At 54.1% G+C, this 16,731-nt stretch overlaps 2 protein-coding genes across 4 annotated transcripts in view; one reads left to right on the plus strand and one right to left on the minus strand.

The window, feature by feature from the left end:
* Positions 1-7,179, plus strand: part of ABL2 (ABL proto-oncogene 2, non-receptor tyrosine kinase) — a 44,635-nt gene extending 37,456 nt beyond the window's left edge. For all 3 annotated transcript variants that reach the window (XM_030279586.4, XM_030279587.4, XM_012575417.5), the window contains exons 10-11: positions 48-221; positions 752-7,179. In XM_030279586.4, the coding sequence (XP_030135446.4) occupies positions 48-221; positions 752-2,448 (1,871 nt within the window). In that variant the 3' untranslated portion in view covers positions 2,449-7,179. The remainder of the gene's footprint in view (positions 1-47; positions 222-751) is intronic.
* Positions 7,180-7,308: 129 nt separating this feature from the next.
* On the minus strand, positions 7,309-14,264 carry TOR3A (torsin family 3 member A). The gene is made up of 6 exons (XM_002191731.6): positions 13,886-14,264; positions 13,489-13,602; positions 12,581-12,846; positions 11,851-12,026; positions 9,792-9,916; positions 7,309-9,355 (listed from the first exon to the last, which is right to left on the minus strand). The coding sequence occupies exons 1-6, from the start codon at positions 14,184-14,186 to the stop codon at positions 9,105-9,107; spliced, it is 1,233 nt and encodes a 410-aa protein (XP_002191767.5). The 5' UTR covers positions 14,187-14,264; the 3' UTR covers positions 7,309-9,104.
* Between the last annotated feature and the right edge of the window lie 2,467 nt (positions 14,265-16,731).

A 16,731-nucleotide genomic window follows, 5' to 3' on the forward strand; every position in this document is an offset into this window, starting at 1 on the left:
TTCCTTTGCTAGTCTCTGTTTTGATTATTCCCCATTTTTCCTTGCAGAGGTAGCAGAGGAGCTTGGAAGAACAGCCTCGTCCTCATCCATCGTTCCTTACCTGCCCCGCTTACCCATGCTTCCCTCCAAAACAAGAACACTGAAGAAACAGGCAGAGAACAAGGAGAACATTGAGGGAACACAGGACACTGTGGAGCACTCAGCATCCAGCTCAGCACCAGGTGTGGGCACAGGGTGTAAATTCTCAGAGAAACAAAGAGCAATGTGACATGGGCATGCTTTGTGCTGCTGTGACAACTATTTACTAGCAAATAGAAAGTACTGTAGCTTTTTCAATGTTCTTTTAGTAAATCTCATTGTAGTTTTTCTTTCAAATTCAGTTTTGCTGCTCTTTTTTAAGTGACAGCTTGAAAACTAAAGTTAACAATGTAGCAAGAGATTTCCTCCTATACTTAGGGTATTTGGAAAGGAGCAGAAAACTACAGGAAAAGAGCTATAAACTGAAAGAAAAGAGCAACTCTTTTCTGATCTCTCTCCAAAGTGGCCTTCTCAGTATAGACAACAGACAAGTCATATACAGAAATGAAAAAAAAGTAAAGAAAAAATAAAATACAAGTGCTTACTTCTTCCCTCACTATAACTCTGCAGCATCTGTTCAGGTTAATACACCAGGCCTGTAAAACCCAGTGCAGGACAGGGAGGTGAAAATGGAATTAGATTGTCCAGACTGAGACCTGTTTCTCCTTCCCAGGTTTCATCAGAAGCACGCAGCCAACAGGCGGGTCCCCCGCGCTGCCCCGCAAGCAGAGGGACAAGTCCCCCAGCAGCCTCCTGGAGGATGCCAAAGAGACCACGTTCACCAGGGACAGGAAAGGGGGCTTCTTCAGCTCCTTCATGAAGAAGAGGAACGCTCCCACACCCCCCAAGCGCAGCAGCTCCTTCCGGGAGATGGAGAACCAGCCCCATAAGAAATACGAGCTGACGGGTAACTTTTCCTCTGTTGCTTCCTTGCAGCACGTGGACGGGTTCTCCTTTGCTCCCGCGCAGCAGGACACGAGCCTGGCTCCCCCCAAGTGCTACGGAGGGGGCTTTGTGCAGAGGACCTTCTACAGCGAGGAGGGCACTGGGCCCAGCAGTGCTGGGGCTGTGAGCACTGGTGGAGGGTGGTCGGGCATCACTGGCTTCTTCACGCCACGCTTGATTAAAAAGACGCTGGGTTTACGAGCAGGAAAACCCACTGGCAATGAAGAAGCTTCAAAGCCTTTTCCAAGGTCAAACTCTACATCTTCCATGTCCTCAGGGCTTCCAGAGCAGGATAGGATGGCAATGACCCTTCCCAGAAATTCCCAGAGGTCAAAAATTCAGCTGGAACGGACTGTGTCCACCTCCTCCCAGCCTGATGAGAGCACAGAGAGGGCCAGTGACCTGATTCCCAAAAGGTTTGAAGAGGGCCCTGCTTTGACCAGAGAGAGACCAAAAGCAAAACTCTTGCCAAGAGGTGCCACAGCACTCCCTTTTCGAACTCCCTCCACGTCAGAAGAAAAGGAGGGTCCAGGGCTAGTGGCAGCTCCTAAGGGCAAGGAAAAAAACAGTGGCCCACGACAAGGGGCCCTTGAGGATGGCGAGAGGCCGGGGTGGTCATCTCCGCTAAAGGCTGCAGCAATACTTCCAACCACTCATAACCACAAAGTGCCAGTCCTAATCTCACCCACTCTAAAACACACTCCAGCAGACGTGCAGCTCATTGGCACAGACTCTCAGGGTAATAAATTTAAGCTCTTATCTGAGCATCAGGTCACTTCCTCCGGCGACAGGGACCGGCCCAGACGGGTAAAACCAAAGTGTGCTCCACCTCCACCGCCGGTGATGCGGCTCCTCCAGCAGCCAGCTGCCTGCTCGGATGCAGCAGAAGAGCTGAGCGGCGTGGCAGGAGCGCAGCACGGACTGGAATCCAGCGAAGGGAGTAAGAAGGCGGCAGCAGCAGCAGCACCTGTCGGTGGAAAATCTGGGAGGCCTGCGTTGCCTCCGCCCCAAGTGCCTCTGTCATCGTCTTCCACCTCCCCAGTGAAAATGGCCAACGGCACGGCCGGCGCCAAGGTCGCGCTGAGAAAGACCAAACAGGCGGCTGAGAAGATCCCCGCAGACAAGATCAGCAAGGAAGCGCTGCTGGAGTGCGCGGGTCTCCTCTCCAGCGCCATCGCCGAGCCCACGCCCAACAGCCAGCTGGTGGACACGGGGCACCAGCTGCTGGATTACTGCTCAGGCTACGTGGACTGCATCCCGCACACGCGCAACAAATTTGCCTTCCGGGAAGCCGTGAGCAAACTGGAACTCAGCCTGCAGGAGCTGCAGGTGTCCTCGACAGCTGCTGGCGTCCATGGGGCGAACCCCGTCCTTAATAACTTATTGTCATGTGTCCAAGAAATCAGTGATGTGGTGCAAAGGTAGCTACTGTCAATCTGGGTAAGAGAAACACACGCGGGGAGGGCGGGACTTTTTCTGTACTGATGCTTTCAAAAGGAAAGACTGATACTTGAGTATGTGAAGTACCTCAGATCACTGAGTTCTCCTCACGTTTACAGGTTCATCTCAAAAAATTGGGGATGGAGAGGGTAGATTAAAGCTGTAAGGGGCAGAACATCAAAGATCTGTCCCTACCTAGTCAGGTTGATCTGCTTGGTATGGCAAGGGAAAGAAAGTTCCTTCTCCTCCCCTACAGAGGCAGGAGAACCGATGGCAGGTTCTCCCTCTGGGCAGGATGGTGGTGTCAGCCCGAGTCCTGGGGTGGCTGCAGCTGCCTGGCTGCACAGATCCCACCCTGGCTGCACTCACCTGTGCTTTGCTGTCCTGACAAGGTCAAGGAAAGGCACTGGGGGCTCTGCTGGTACCAAGGGCAGAGCAGCCAGAGCAGCTCGGGAGGGGGGTCATGTACAGCTGGGGGAAAGGTCTAATGCACTGACAGTATTCAGAGCTGCTGGAGGTGGATGCACTGGTCTGGATGGCTTAACTTCCACAGCACTGTTGCTGCTGTAATGAGAACTGCAAGATTAGTTAATATATGAAATTGTCCCTTTTCCCTCCTGTCCACCTCATCCACCACATTCTCATTGTCATTGTATTGCAAGTGTCAGGGATGCTGGGCAGACTTACCACTGGAATTCCCCCTTCCCACCACACAGCCTTCACTCAGCTGATACCTATTTCTAGTGGTCTAGCACAGGTGCTGCTTGATGGTCATTAATGAGTAGTTTGGGGCTCTTGCACAACTTGACAGTTTTGTTGGTGGAGTGGGTGAGTTTTTCCTTTTTTTTTTTTAAGTTCTAGACGGTTTTTCACTTGTTACCAGGTTGACTCCCCAGTTCAGTTTGATCACCATGAGGACCCATGGTAGGTAAGGCAGAGCCTCTGCCCCCCTGGCTGTTCTCCACATTCCTTTAGCAGTCACAGCACAGCAGGGCCAGTGGAGAACCAAAAAGTACAGCCCAGCCTGCCCACCACATGTCCTTACTGCTGCAGGATTCCCTGCACCTGTCCCTAACCCTTCACACTGCCAGATTCCTGGGACTTGTTCTGGTGTTTACCTGTCTCATAGGCTTCCAGCTTCTCTGCAGCCCAAGGTAATCAAGTATGGCAGCACACAGGAAACACCACAGGTATCTCCATGTATTTATTATTCCTGTATTTTAAAGGCTAGACCAGAATCCTGTGCTGTGGTGTAGGGAATGTGCCCATAACCTGGGCACTTCTGTGCCTGAGGCAACAACAGCTGTGGCTCTGCCTTGAAGGGTTCCCACTGGGTCTCTAATACCTTCTAAAAACCCCAGAATGAGATCAGCTGAGTGGTTGATTTTGTCATCCTTGGTTCTGCTGTTTTCAGACTGTTGTGGCCTCAAAAAGCTGGTCTGTGTCTATGCACAACTCCCCAAGGTGTAAATGTACTGGCAAGTAGGAAGAGCTCAGTTGCTGGTTTGTGAGAGGAAAGGAAACAGGCCTGAAACCTGGCTCCAACTACACCTTACCTGCATGCTGCTGCTCACTTCACACTGCTGCTGATAGAGGATCTCACTTGCTTTGCACATTAAGTCTTTATTTTTTTTGGCTGAAGCGCTTTCTAAACTTGTTTTTCAAGCGTGGCCGTGCTGCTTTTAGTCTGAGCATTTCGAGTGGAGCTGTGGCACAGGTGTGACTGTAGAAGATGGTCACTTTGTTTCTGTCTAGAAGCACATGTTGTTGCTTGGAAGCAGGCTGGGTGTCTCAGCAGGTGTCCCTGTTTTTTCCACAGAGCATAGCGAGACAGGCCTGGAAAAATCTTTAGAAATGGGCTGAGAATCCTCATTTCATCACCGGTCTGAGCTAAGCAAAGTTATTCCAGGGTGTGTGGAGGCACAGTAGAGGAGCAGTACGTGAGGTACAATGAACCAGTGAGCTTTTGTGGCCCAGTAAGTGAAGTGGTGAGGAGGAAAAGGAACCAAGCAACCCCTTGTGCTGGCAAGTCCTGATCCCCTGCAGCCCTCAGGGCTGTCCCAAGGATGTTCCACAGGCAGAGTACCAACCCCTTATCTCCTAGACTTTACTGAGGGCTTTGGTGGTTTTACCTTATCTCTCCCAGCCATCTTCATGGAAGGTGTGCATCCAAACTGACTGCCTTTGGAAAGATGACCTGCAAAGGGAAGGTGGCTTGTGGCATTGCTTCACATGGCCTGTCAAACAGTCAGAAGGGTTTAGAAGGTGGGGGGCTCTCTTTTCTTCAGGGCAGAAGGGCAGGTCTTGCTTACCCTGGCAGACCATCACATGGTTCCATGATTGTACTGCTGCTCAGCCTGGGACAAATGGGCTGGAACTGAAGGGATTCCAGGGGAAAGGAATCTTAACCAGAACATTTTAAAGTTTTGCCCAATTCTGATAAATATTTTGAAACAAACCTTTTTTCTTTTTTTTTTTTTTCCCTAAATGCCAGTCTTCCAGAAAAGCTACAGCAAAGGTGGTAGAATAGCAATATGGAATTTCTAACTACTAGAACTCCCCTCTTGCAGCCCTTTCTGAAGAAAGCACCTGTGTCCCACTGAATGCTGTGGGCCATCCCACTTCCTTTCAGGTGCCCCATTTTCTCCTTGTCCCCCCAGCAGAGATGGGTAGTGGGACAGGGCAGCATCCAACTGCTTTTCCAGAGTCACAGAATGGCTGAGGTTGGAGGGCACTTTGGAGGTCACCTGGTCCAAACACTCTTCCCAAGCAGGGCCACCAAGAGTCACCTGTGAGGGCCATGTCCAGGCAGCTTTTGGGCATCTCCAAGCACAGGACTCTACAACCCCTGTGCCAAACACAGGAGCCGCTTTAGTGCTGACCCCTCCTGTGGTGCAAAGTCAAAGGCCGGTGGAATTTGGGGATTTGCCTGTTGTCACTCTCATGGAAAGTGTTTCCCCTGCCCTTACCTATCATCTAACATCAGGAAGGCAGATTGTGGCAGAGGTAGTGCTGACTTAACCGGGGCTTTTCCCCCTAAAATGGAGGCTGCAGAATTGCTGGGACTTCTGCTGCCCTAGAGTGTTTTATTGCCAAACTGCAATGTTCCCCTGATAGCAAAAGGAATCTGGGAAAGCTTGTTCTGCTATAAATTACCATCCAGTTGTCTTGCCTTCCGCTGCTGCTTCTAAAACTTTTACCATTCCCTCTCCCTTTAGCTAGGTCTGCCTTTCTCTTCTGCCTTAAAGGTTTCCACTGTGGCCAATTCTCTGTTTTCAGCCTGGCAAAGGAACATGTGGGTGCTGACACCCCATTATTTGTCCCAGTGAAGAGCACTTCATGCTCCATAGTTTGGGGCAGGGGACAAGGCAGAAGTCCTGTTACTTCTTCCCCTCAGCACTGTCAGACAGCTGTGGAGGCACAGCTGGAGCTGGGCTCTCTCTCTCGCACTGCTGTGGGCCAGAATTTAAAGCAGTTGTCTTTGCCATGGGAATGGCACCCACGGGCCTGGTACTGCCAAGAACAAAGCACAGAGTGAGCTCAGGGGGGCACTTTCTCTTCCTACCATTGTGGGAATTAGCTGACTCACAGGTGCAATTCTCTCTTCTCCCTGCACTGTATACCCTCCTTAACCCCAAAGTGGTGCACTTGATTTAGTCATGTTCTTCATTGGTGTGGGCAGGGGTGAAGCGGAGCTGGGAGTCTGGGTCTTGGGACTGCACCAGAGTCAGCAGTGGGAAAGGGGAACCGAAGGGAGCAGCGTTGCTGATGCAGAACAAGCAGGGAGGGAGAGAGGAAGGCTGTGCTTGTCCTCCTCAGGACTTTCTCCTGGGTGCCACTGGCCTTGTGCCTGAGAGACACGGCCAGACACGAGGGCTGACATCTGTCAGGGTGTTTTTGCAGGAGTTGTGGGGCACAGGGAACCCAAACCCCACAGTGGAGACAGAGCAGAGGGGTGGGGTGGGTTACACTGCAGCCACAGAGCAGTCCCAGCCCTGGTGTCCTGCCACTTACCTGAGGCAGGCTTTTCCTCCGGGGCATCCGCAGCACTGACAGGCACCAGTGACTCCGCAGGGTGGTGGTTACAAAGCCATCAGGCTGCTGCCTTCTCTGTGACACACTCAGCTCAGCCCTGCTGCTCACCAGGAGCTGGAGGGAGACTTAAGGGTAACTGCAGCACGTGTGGAAACCTCCCAGGGCCCTGTCCGGCACGGGTGGCTGCTGGGGGGGTGCTGCACATCCCTGGAGTGTGGAAAAAGCCCTCAGCCCACTCTCTGGTAGCAGGGCACAGGAGGTTCTGGGACACCGACTTGTTTCTCACAGCTCCAGGCTGAGCAATGTCTGTACCAAAGGAGGTCGTTCTTCCCCATGTGTCTGTCGTGCAAGGGAGGTGGAGCCTGCTGGGCTCACATGGCACTGTTTGTGTTGGTAGTGAACTCGCTGAGGGCGGGAATGGATTGAAATTAATCACGTTAATCACCAATCACTCTTAGCAGTGTTGTCAACTGTTTTTGTTTTTTAATTGTTATTGTAATATATTTTGGTTGTTTTTCTAATTTAATTCTCTCACTATCGTCTGACTGTGAACTGCGAACAGTGTTAAACTTGATGTAAATAAGGCCCTTGGAAGGGTCTCTTTGCCTGTCGTTCCACAAAGTTTTGCCAATTTGCATTTTGTTTTAAATAAAGGTTGCAATATTTTATTGGCAAAAACCACTTGAGTAGATGCTGGTTTGGGTTTTTTTTGCCTTAATGATTATTTTAAGCTGTTCAGTCCTAACCAGAAGCTCCTTAATTTGGGCAGAAAACAATTGTTAAGAAGAGAAATAGTTTAATTCCACCAGGTTGCAAGAAAAGCAGTATCTTTATTTATGCAGTATCTGTATAGAACCAAATCGTTGCCCTGGCATGGTCAGAGAGCAGCTCTTGCTGTTGTGGGGCTGATCAGAGCTGACCCAAGTGTGACACACACACTTGTGACCCAGCAGAGTGCAGCTCTTGCCTTCCCCTCAATGTCTCCACCACCTCCCTCAGCAGCCACAGCCAGAGCTGCTCCCGTGCCCACCACCAACCTCCTGCCAGCCTGGCCTGTGGCAGCCTAACCCAGCTTGAACACTTCTCGACATTTAGAACAAATCCCGGGCTATCCTGGCTTGCACACAACCTTTTGGCTACTAATCAGCACAGAGCTTGTTGGACTTTCTGCCCAGGGACCACACACCCCCCCAGCAGCCTCCCTGCCCCAGCTGGAGGCATTGCCCCGATGGTTCCCAGGCCTCTGACACCTGAGCTTAACCATAAGCTTAGAAATGCCTGATCACCCCCGCTGGCACAGCCCCAGGTCCATTCCACACAGCAGGGCTGAGCACCTGCACTGGCTGAGCAGTGGGAGAGCCGCTGGCTCGTCTCTGCCTTGGACTGTGAAGCCTCCTGAGATAACGGAGCCAGCGTGCCCGCAGGGAAGCAAAGTCTGCAGGGCTCAGATGTGTCTGTTTGGTCAGTCTTCCCCAGAGGTCACCCTGCTCAGCACTGGCACCGCAAAATCGGTCACGGCTTAAAATAGAGCAAAGGTCCTCTGGTGGGGGTGGCTGGGAAGCCCAGCCCTGTCCTTGGCAGGAGATGTTTCACTCCTCGCCAGCACAGCCCCGTTGGAAGGGAGTTTTGACCCAGAGGTCACAGAGTGCTTCCCGTAACACTGATGAAATTTTTTGGAGCTGCTGCAACACACTTATCACCTGGAGAGTACCCAGACAGCAAACAGCCCCGTGTGATAATAATTAAAATAATAATAATAACAATAATAATACTGATACCAGCCAAAAAGCAACAGCATCAAATGTACTGAAGAGAAAAACTAAAAAAGGAAAAAACCCAAGCTTTTACTGCATCCATGAAAACTCACGTTCAGCTACAGCCTGATTCTTCAGCCACCATCCTCCTCACCTGCCCTTTGCCCTTGGGCAGAGGAGTTTTCTTCCCTTCTTGGTTTTGCAGTAAAGGAAACAGGCTCTTCACCAACCTGCTTAGTAAAATAATTGCAGCACAAGTTCCCCTCACCCCGGCAGCTGCTTCCATACAACGGAAGAGGTGGACACTCCAAGGTCAGAGCTATGGATTTGGCATCTCCAGAGGAGATTATTCAGTCCTTTTCTCCCTGCACAGACTACGATCCTGGCCCATGGGTCCCTGAGAAAGGTGTGAGAGTGACAGAGGGGAAAAACTCAACTCCAGCAAAAGAGTTTGGGTGATCTTGTAAAATGACGAAGAAAACTGTGGATGGGGACATGGCTTCAGCCACACTGTCCCAACAGGACCAGCCTGTCCAAGGCCTCCCTTCACCACACAGCAACAAACCAAGGACTTGGACATTCCCAGTCCCACTCACATGGAACAGCAGCTGTCAGGGAACCACATCACCCCTCCAGCTAAAAGAAGGGACTTAGAACACCAGACAGGCTCCAGAAGCAGCCTGTGGAGTAAAGGATGCACCTCCTTCGCTGCAACAGCTCTGGGAGTAACGGGGGTTTAAGTCCCTGGTTAGTCCCTGTGCCTGGCTGGGTCACTTGCCTCTGACCCTGTGCCAAGAGAGCAGCTCTCGGAGTGCAGAACCACCTTCAGCACACGTCTGGTCCCCCTGGTGTTCAAGGAAGGAAATAATTGATACGCTGGGGCACGGATTTGCAGCCCTGTGCAGAGAAAAGCTTCTCCTCTTTGGGGACAAACACCATCATCTGGGCCACCTGGTCAAGCGTCGCCTCGGTGTAGGGAAGCCCACGGGCCAGGAAGGCGTCCCGTGCACAGAGCTTCACGTGGTGATACTCCAGAGGCAGGAACGGCACCACGAAATCAATCAGGTTCTCTCTGAGGAGCTGGCTGTGGGCATAACTGTTCTCTGGAGCAGAACACAAGACAAGGCAAACTCAGAAACATCACCTGATAGCACGATCCCTCTGTGAGGCCAGGCTTGGCTCCAAGCGCCTCATCATGTGGAACCCACTTGTGCAGAGCTGCTCAGCGCTCTGAGCACAGAGCATCTCTACGAGTCACACAAGAGATGCCTGGAGCCCCAGAGAAGCCTCAGCAGTGCCCTGTGAGGCTGAGCTGCCTCTTGCCCCCAGGCATTTTCAGGGCTGAAGGGGGCCTGAAGGCCTCTTGGCTCACAGGGACCAAGGATGGGGCTCTCACTGCCAACAGCCCTGGGCTGGGGTGGAGCGAGGGCTTGTTCCCCCAGGCACAGCCCTGTGTGGCACACGGTGCATGGGGCACTGCAGAGGGGCAGCCTTGCAGGCAGCCTGCCCACAGCCCCCCTGAGCAGGCCCAGCTCTTACCTGCAGCCTCCTGCAGCTCCAGCCGCAGCCGCTGCTCCAGGAGCTCCAAGGAGATCTCCTCCCGTGCCCGGCCGGCTCGCCAGAAGTCCAGGGCCACCTCATTGATGGTGTTGCCACCAAGATTGCTGTGGACACAGGGAAGTCACTCAGGATTTCCCCCAGAGCTGAACTGCTGAGAGCTGCCAGCACCTTCCCTGCAGACAGGCCCCAGCAGTTCTGCTGGCAACAGAGGATTTGCTGCCTAGGATCAGCACGTGGACAGCCAGCCTTCTTCCCAAAGAGCCCTTTCCATAGGCATTCATGGAGCTGTCTGCCATCCTGCCAGCTCAGACCCAGGGGCAGCAGATCCTCCATCTCCCTCAGTCCCCTGTCCTGGCTTGGGAAGCCATCAGCCTCGCAGGTGACACCTGGCTCCACACCAAACACTGAACAAACCACCACAAAGTCCAGGTTAAAGGGCAGGGCACGTGGCAGGAATCCCACTGGAAGTAAAGGTCCAGGGCACAGGTTCAAGTGGCAGCCCAGGAACTGGCACAGTATCCTCTGCCCATGGGACAAAGCAGCAGCACAGCTCCCACCTAAGGGCTCCTCTGGACACCCATGGGGGCAGCTCTGTGGTGGGGTTTGCAAGATTCTGGCAGCTATTGAGGGTCCCAGCACAGCCCTACACCTTGGAAAGCAGGTCCAGGAAAAGTGTCCCCCCTCCCCAGGCACTGGTGAGGGGCTTGCCCCCAGTCCTGAACTGGGAACCAGTGGATGCAGAGCTTGTGTGGGTGGGAGGCAGAGAGGCAGGGGGAGGCACAGATCTTGCACCCCATCCTCACATCAGAGGCTCTGGACCCCAAATGGAAGGCAGGGTAAATTAAAAAGCCACCACTGTTTCCCACCATGCCCCCACCCCTTGTCAGGGAGAAAACAGCTGGTACTGATCCTGCTCCCAACCCAAACAGCCCCTTTGGGCTGGACAGGCAGCCAGTCCAGTCCTACCCCATCTGTAGGACCCTGCCAGTGTCACGGGAGCCCTGGGGCAGAGCCATCCCTCCTAAAGCAGGTCAGTGTCACACGGCCACGAGGAATGATGAAACCCCTGGGATTACACCCTGCTCCCCTCTGCTTGCTGACACAGTGTCCCTTGCTGACCTTCATGGCTTGCCAAGCAGGACACCAGGCCAGCCCCGTGCAGCTGGCAGCACGTCCACCCCGTGCTGAGCAACAGGGCAGGACCTGCCCCTTCCACCACGGCTCCTTCCACGCAGGAGGGACCAGAGTGTGGTGGGTTCCACAGGCACTGACTGGCCACACAGACAGGTGCTCCACAGGCAGGGAAACCTCTCTGAGGGAGCACCGAGCTTGGAGGTTGGAACATTGCCTGGATGGTGGGAGGTGGAGGGGGAATGCTCTGCTCACCTCCAACCACTAGGAACAGCTCAAGCCAGAGCCAAGCTCAAGGTTGCAATTCCTAAACTGAAGTGGGACCAAGATGCTTTTGGGACACTTTAGTCAGATGCCTGCCTCACATGCTGTTTTTGAGACGTCCCATTTCTCCCTCCAGCTGCATCCCACACTGAGACAGTGCTGGGGTGCACGTGTGCCCAGCTCCTGGGAAAGGAACCAACTAAACCAGGCTGTGCTGATGCCAGGATCAGCCTCACAGCACCTCAGTCTGCAGCCACAGCCGGGCACTGGGAACTCCCCAGCTCCTAACAGTGCATGGGAACTTCCCACCAAGACCTTGAGCCCCAGCTCTGCTTCCTGGAGTGTGACATCTGCTCAGCTGGGCAGGGTGACACTTTGTTAACTGACTCTGCTTCCTTGCCTCCAAATCTAGACTCTGGTTCAGATGTCCCAGCTCAGCTGGACCTCAGCTCCTCCTGCAGATGCCTCGTTCCCAGGGAGGATGCCCAGCATCCATAGGTAAAACTGAACATGGGGGCAACCACCACGTGAGAACAAAGTATCTGTGCCCTCCCCTGCTGCCTCAGCCCCTTGTATCACGCACCTCTGGGGACAAACACCTTCACTTGGCTCCTCCCCATCCCTTCAGGGGACCAGAAATCACCTGAGGAACAGGAAGATGGATCTCTGCTGATCCGCCTGGCCCTCGCTGCCGTGTTGAGCCATGAAGGGCTTGATGGCATCCAGGAGGTTGGAGTGCAGCTTCTCGGCCTCATCGAAGATGAGCAGGGCCTGCCTGCAGCGCTGCAGGGTCTCGCTGATCTGCCTCTGCAGCTGGGCCTGCACAGCAGGGAGGAGAGTCAGGAGCCCTGGGCTGCCCTGGGCTCACCCAGCCAGGCACCACAGCTCCTCCCACCCAGCAGCACAGGGCAGAGAACAGGCAGAGCAAAGAAAGGAAGACGAGTGAGGTGAGATAGATTAGTTTAGTAAGTGAAGGAAAGAGGAAGGAAAGACATCAAGTGGTGCAAAGGCAGCTACCCACCCTGCCACTAGCAAACACTAACACCCAGCCAGTCTCTGAGCAATGGCTTCCTGCCCCTAGACCCCCCTCCTTGCAGCTTTTATTCCTGAGCATGGCAGTAAATGACATGGAATATCCCTTTGGCACTAGGACTCAGCTCTTGGTGTGTCCCAAACTTCTTGTACTGACCTCAGAGGCTGAGTGGGAGAGGGGTGGAAGCCTTGAGGCTGTGCAAGCACTGCTCAGCAGTAACCAGCCAGTGCTGTGGGATCCACTTTCACTCACAAACCCAAGGCACAGCCTCACATGGCTGCTGGGAAGGACGTGAACTCCAGCCCGGCCCACTGGACCATCCCGTGTTGCTGGCTCTCACCTTGTAGGAGTCCACGTAGTTGTGATGTGGGAAGTGGAGGAGGGACACGAACACCCTGACACAGTCACTTCTCAGCCCGTCCCGGTACAGGTGACTGGCCACCATCCGAGCCACAAAGTTCTTCCCTGTGCCAGACCAGCCGTGGAAGGACAGGACCAGAGCCTTGCGGGGCCGTGGGCTCTGCAGGAACCCCTGCACCGCCCGCACCACCACGTCCTTGGCCAAGTGCTGCCCATGGAGCTGCCCACTGAGGTCTGCCTCCAGCCCTGCACAGAGAGAGCACGAGTTCAGCCTCCACCTGCCAGCACAGCTACTGCAGGTGGGAGTAAGAGGAGAAAATGTGGCAGGGCTGCCTGGCCAAAAGAACTGTGAAGTGGCATTAAAGTCACAGGCTGCCTGTGCCCTGCCTACATCAGCCTCTGGCCCCAAAAAGGCACCAATCTTCCACCGACTCCTTTTTTTCCTTTAGGAAAAGGCAGAGATGCTTGGCAGCTGCAGAGAGTACCAATGCCCAAAGGCACTCCCAAGCTCCCAGCACAGGGTTTGCATACCAGGAGTCTCAGGGACAGCAAAACACAAAGACACCGACTCATGGCTTACACACAGGTAAGTGTGCCCTCCCGACACAGGGCAGGGTCCTGGGCCAGTTTGGATCCCATTATATGTGCCTGGAAGCTATGGGATGCAGGCAGGGCTCATGGCAAGCTGGAGCAGATACATTGTGCAATAAGGAACAAATTCTCCTTGGTCTCAGAACTTCAAATGGGACACAAGACTGAGCTCAGCCTCTCACCCTCCCACAGCTCAGCACCCTACCCAGAAAAGCCCTTTACTAACGTCACTTTCTAGAACACACTTTAACAGGAAAAAAAGCCTCAAAACAAGCCACACCAGCAGCACAGCCCTACCTGTGATGTTGTTGATTATCCGGCAATCTCCTGTCTCACAGCACTTGCCGAAGCTGCAGTACCAGGCAGAGAGGATCTCCAGGTAATCCTGGCCCACCAGAGTTAAGCCCCAGCCTGGAAACGAGAGCAGAATGAGCAGAGAGGAAAGGAAAGGCTTTTTAACATTTTGGCGATCCTCTCCCGGGTGCACGGACTCAGCCATGTCCCTGCGGGCAGCGGCAGCAGCTGGTTGAGACGGCTCCGAGCCAAGAGCACTGCCCTGATGCCGGGGAATGCCGAGGAGGGAGACGCCCGGGGCAGCAAGCCTCGGGAAGGGAGGGCAGCGCCACAGGAACCGGGCCACAGCAGTGTCCGGACCTGCTGCTCCTTCCTGGGCACGGCAGAGAACAGAGCTTACCTGGGATGGGACTGGCCTCTCGCTCTTCTTGCGGCTTCTCCTCCTCCTCGCAGCCCTCCTGCCACACCCTGCACGCCAGGTACTGCCAATAGTGCTTGGAGAGAGCGCCCACAGCTCCCAAATGCTTCTTCACGGCTTCGTACCTCACCCCGCTCCACGGCCCCCGCTCCGGGACGGGTCCCCGCTGCTCTGCCCGGGGCGGTGGCGCGGTGCCGGGGCTGCCCGAGCCGCCCAGGAGCAGCAGCAGCACCAGCACGAAGCAGCCGAGCCCGCGGGGGCCCGGCAGCCCGGCCCGGCCCATGGCGGCGGAGCGGGAACGGAGCGGGCCCCGGGAGTGGAGCGGAGCGGGCCCCGGGAGCGGAACGGAGCGGCCCCGGGAGCGGAGCGGAGCGGGCCCCGGGAGCGGAACGGAGCGGGCCCCGGGAGCGGAACGGAGCGGGCCCCGGGAGCGGAACGGAGCGGAGAGGGCCCCGGGAGCGGAACGGAGCGGGCCCCGGGAGCGGAACGGAGCGGGCCCCGGGAGCGGAACGGAGCGGAGAGGGCCCCGGGAGCGGAACGGAGCGGGCCCCGGGAGCGGAACGGAGCGGGCCCCGGGAGCGGAACGGAGCGGAGAGGGCCCCGGGAGCGGAGCGGGAGCGGAGCGGGCCTCAGGAACGGAGCGGCCCCGGGAGCGGAGCGGAGCCGCCCCGGCCCGCGCTGACCGCACGTCCCGAGCCGCTGCCGGCAACGCCGCGGGCGGGGCCGGCCCGGCCAGACGCGGTTCCCGGTCGCCGTCCCGGTCCAAGCCGAGCCTGTGGCCGAGCAGAGGCTCCGGCCCCGCCCCGGGCCCGGCCAGCCCCGGCTGGGAGGGGAAGGAGCTGGGGAGAGGCCCGGGCGGGCTCCCGGACACTCCCGCACAGCTGCGGCACCGCAACCAGCGCCTGGCGACGCCAATAATCTGTTTTTTAAGTAGCCCAGTGGCTCGGCTGAGGTTTTGCAGCCACGGACGCAAGAGAAAATGGCAGCTGTTCCTCGGCGTCCTTTCAAAGGGAACACAAATGTGAGAGGCGAAGAAATAAAATCAAGGGAGCAGCGAGGGAGCAGCGGGGCAGCAGCACGGCTGTCCAGGCTGCGTTTGCTGCCTGCTATCCTGATATCCTAACTGGGACCAAGGCGAAAATGCTTTGGAAATGGAAAGGGTTTCAAAGTCGTCTCACATGTTCAGAAAAATAAAAGTAAGGAGTATCATAAATAGAATTAATCCAGCCTGGTAGTTGCCTGGTCCAGGTGGATGCAGCCCAGGCGTAGAGCAGAGTGCATCACCATCTACAGGTGCCTGCAAATATTACACAGCAGCATTTCACATACTGGGACTAAGGAAACGGCCCCTTCAGCTACAAAAACAGTGAGGCAAAACCTGAACACCACTTGCAACAACTTAAACAGAACTAAAAATCGTGCATTAAATAAATAAATTAAAAATCAAACTTGCTGTATTCATAGCAAAATAAACTGCTGCCAACCTTTCTGAAAACAATAAAAATTCATAGCTGGAACAGTCAAACTTTACCCACCCAGGATAATTGCTCTAGCTGAAAAGGGCTTATTAAAAGGGACAGATGCTGTAAAAAAATAGATGGTTACATGTTTCAAAGGAAAAAAAAAAAAAGAAAATTTTGAAGGATAAACTGACTGTCCAACACTGCAGCAGCTCATGGTATAATTCCTGGGATGTCAGCCCTTCCCAAGTGCAGCATATAGTAAAAGCCAGAAGAAAAGAACTAAAAACAGTTCTTTAGGCACAGGATGCCCAGAGAAGCTGTGTCTGCCCCAGCCCTGGGAGTGTCCAAGGCCAAGCTGGATGGGCCTTGGAGCAACCTGGTCAGGTGGAAGATGTCCCTGCCCATGGCAGGGGCTTGGAACAGGATGATCTAAAAGATCCCTTCCAACCCCCATCATTCTGGGATTCTCTGAAGGGGGATAGGAAGCAAATGGGTTTTTACCTTCCTCTGCTGAAAACCAAACTGCAGTTTGCTGATCTTGAGGTAAGGCTGGCAGCAGAGGCAGCTGCAGGGACCTGCACAGCCCTAGAGTTGATGGGAGGATGCTCAGCTTGTCACTCACAGCTGATTATTCCCAGCAGTTGGTCCTGGTGAGCAGCAACCACCTGATTAGGGCTCCACCACCTCAGATCAGCTCAGCTCAGGTGTCATCTGAAGAGAAAACAGCACCACAAGAAATGGTGGTGGCTTATTCCACACCCCAAAGCAGCTTGGGAGAAGCAAACACTCAGAGGGAACCTCACAATCCAGAATTTAATTTACAGGCTCTCCAGGGAAATGCCATACACCCATCTTTTAGTTTTCCCCCATTTCCATACAGCAATTTCTTCTGCACATCCATCTCTGCACTCTGACAGAAGGCAAGGGGAAAAGAGCCTCTCTCCAGAGCTCAGTATAACACAGTTATGGATTAGATCATTAAATAAAAGAAAGATCTAGAATAAAGGGTATGAGAGGAGTCCTTTCTCCTCCTTCCTTTTCCCCCCACAAAGTCCTATCTATCCCCAGTCTCTTAAAAATATTTAGATTCTACAAAGAACAAATCACCAGTCCCACACTTGGGATATATGAACTAAGGACTTATTTTCCTAATTTTCAGCGTAAAAAACAATTGTAGGGAAAGATTTGAGGACTTCAGAGAAAGTGCTTATTTTCAACCCTCTTTGGTTCTCCATTGGCTCAAAGTTGTTTGTATTCATTCTTTTGTAAAAGTACACTCATTACATAATCAGAAACACTGAAACCTCCCAGTTATACAAATTCTCACTCTGTTACTATGGCAAACCACTCCAAAAATACAGAGCA

Source organism: Taeniopygia guttata, chromosome 8, assembly GCF_048771995.1.
Source record: "Taeniopygia guttata chromosome 8, bTaeGut7.mat, whole genome shotgun sequence".
NCBI classification, from domain to species: Eukaryota; Metazoa; Chordata; class Aves; order Passeriformes; family Estrildidae; genus Taeniopygia; species Taeniopygia guttata.

What these genes read in the sequence shown, in the direction of transcription:
- TOR3A (XM_002191731.6), bottom strand. Translation starts at nt 14,186, where the DNA reads ATGGGCCGGGCCGGGCTGCCGGGCCCCCGCGGGCTCGGCTGCTTCGTG. An exon ending in AGAGGCCAGTCCCATCCCAG is followed by an intron (nt 13,603 to 13,885) that starts GTAAGCTCTGTT and finishes TCTCGTTTCCAG; the next exon opens with GCTGGGGCTTAACTCTGGTG. An exon ending in ACTACGTGGACTCCTACAAG is followed by an intron (nt 12,027 to 12,580) that starts GTGAGAGCCAGC and finishes CCTGCTGTGCAG; the next exon opens with GCCCAGCTGCAGAGGCAGAT.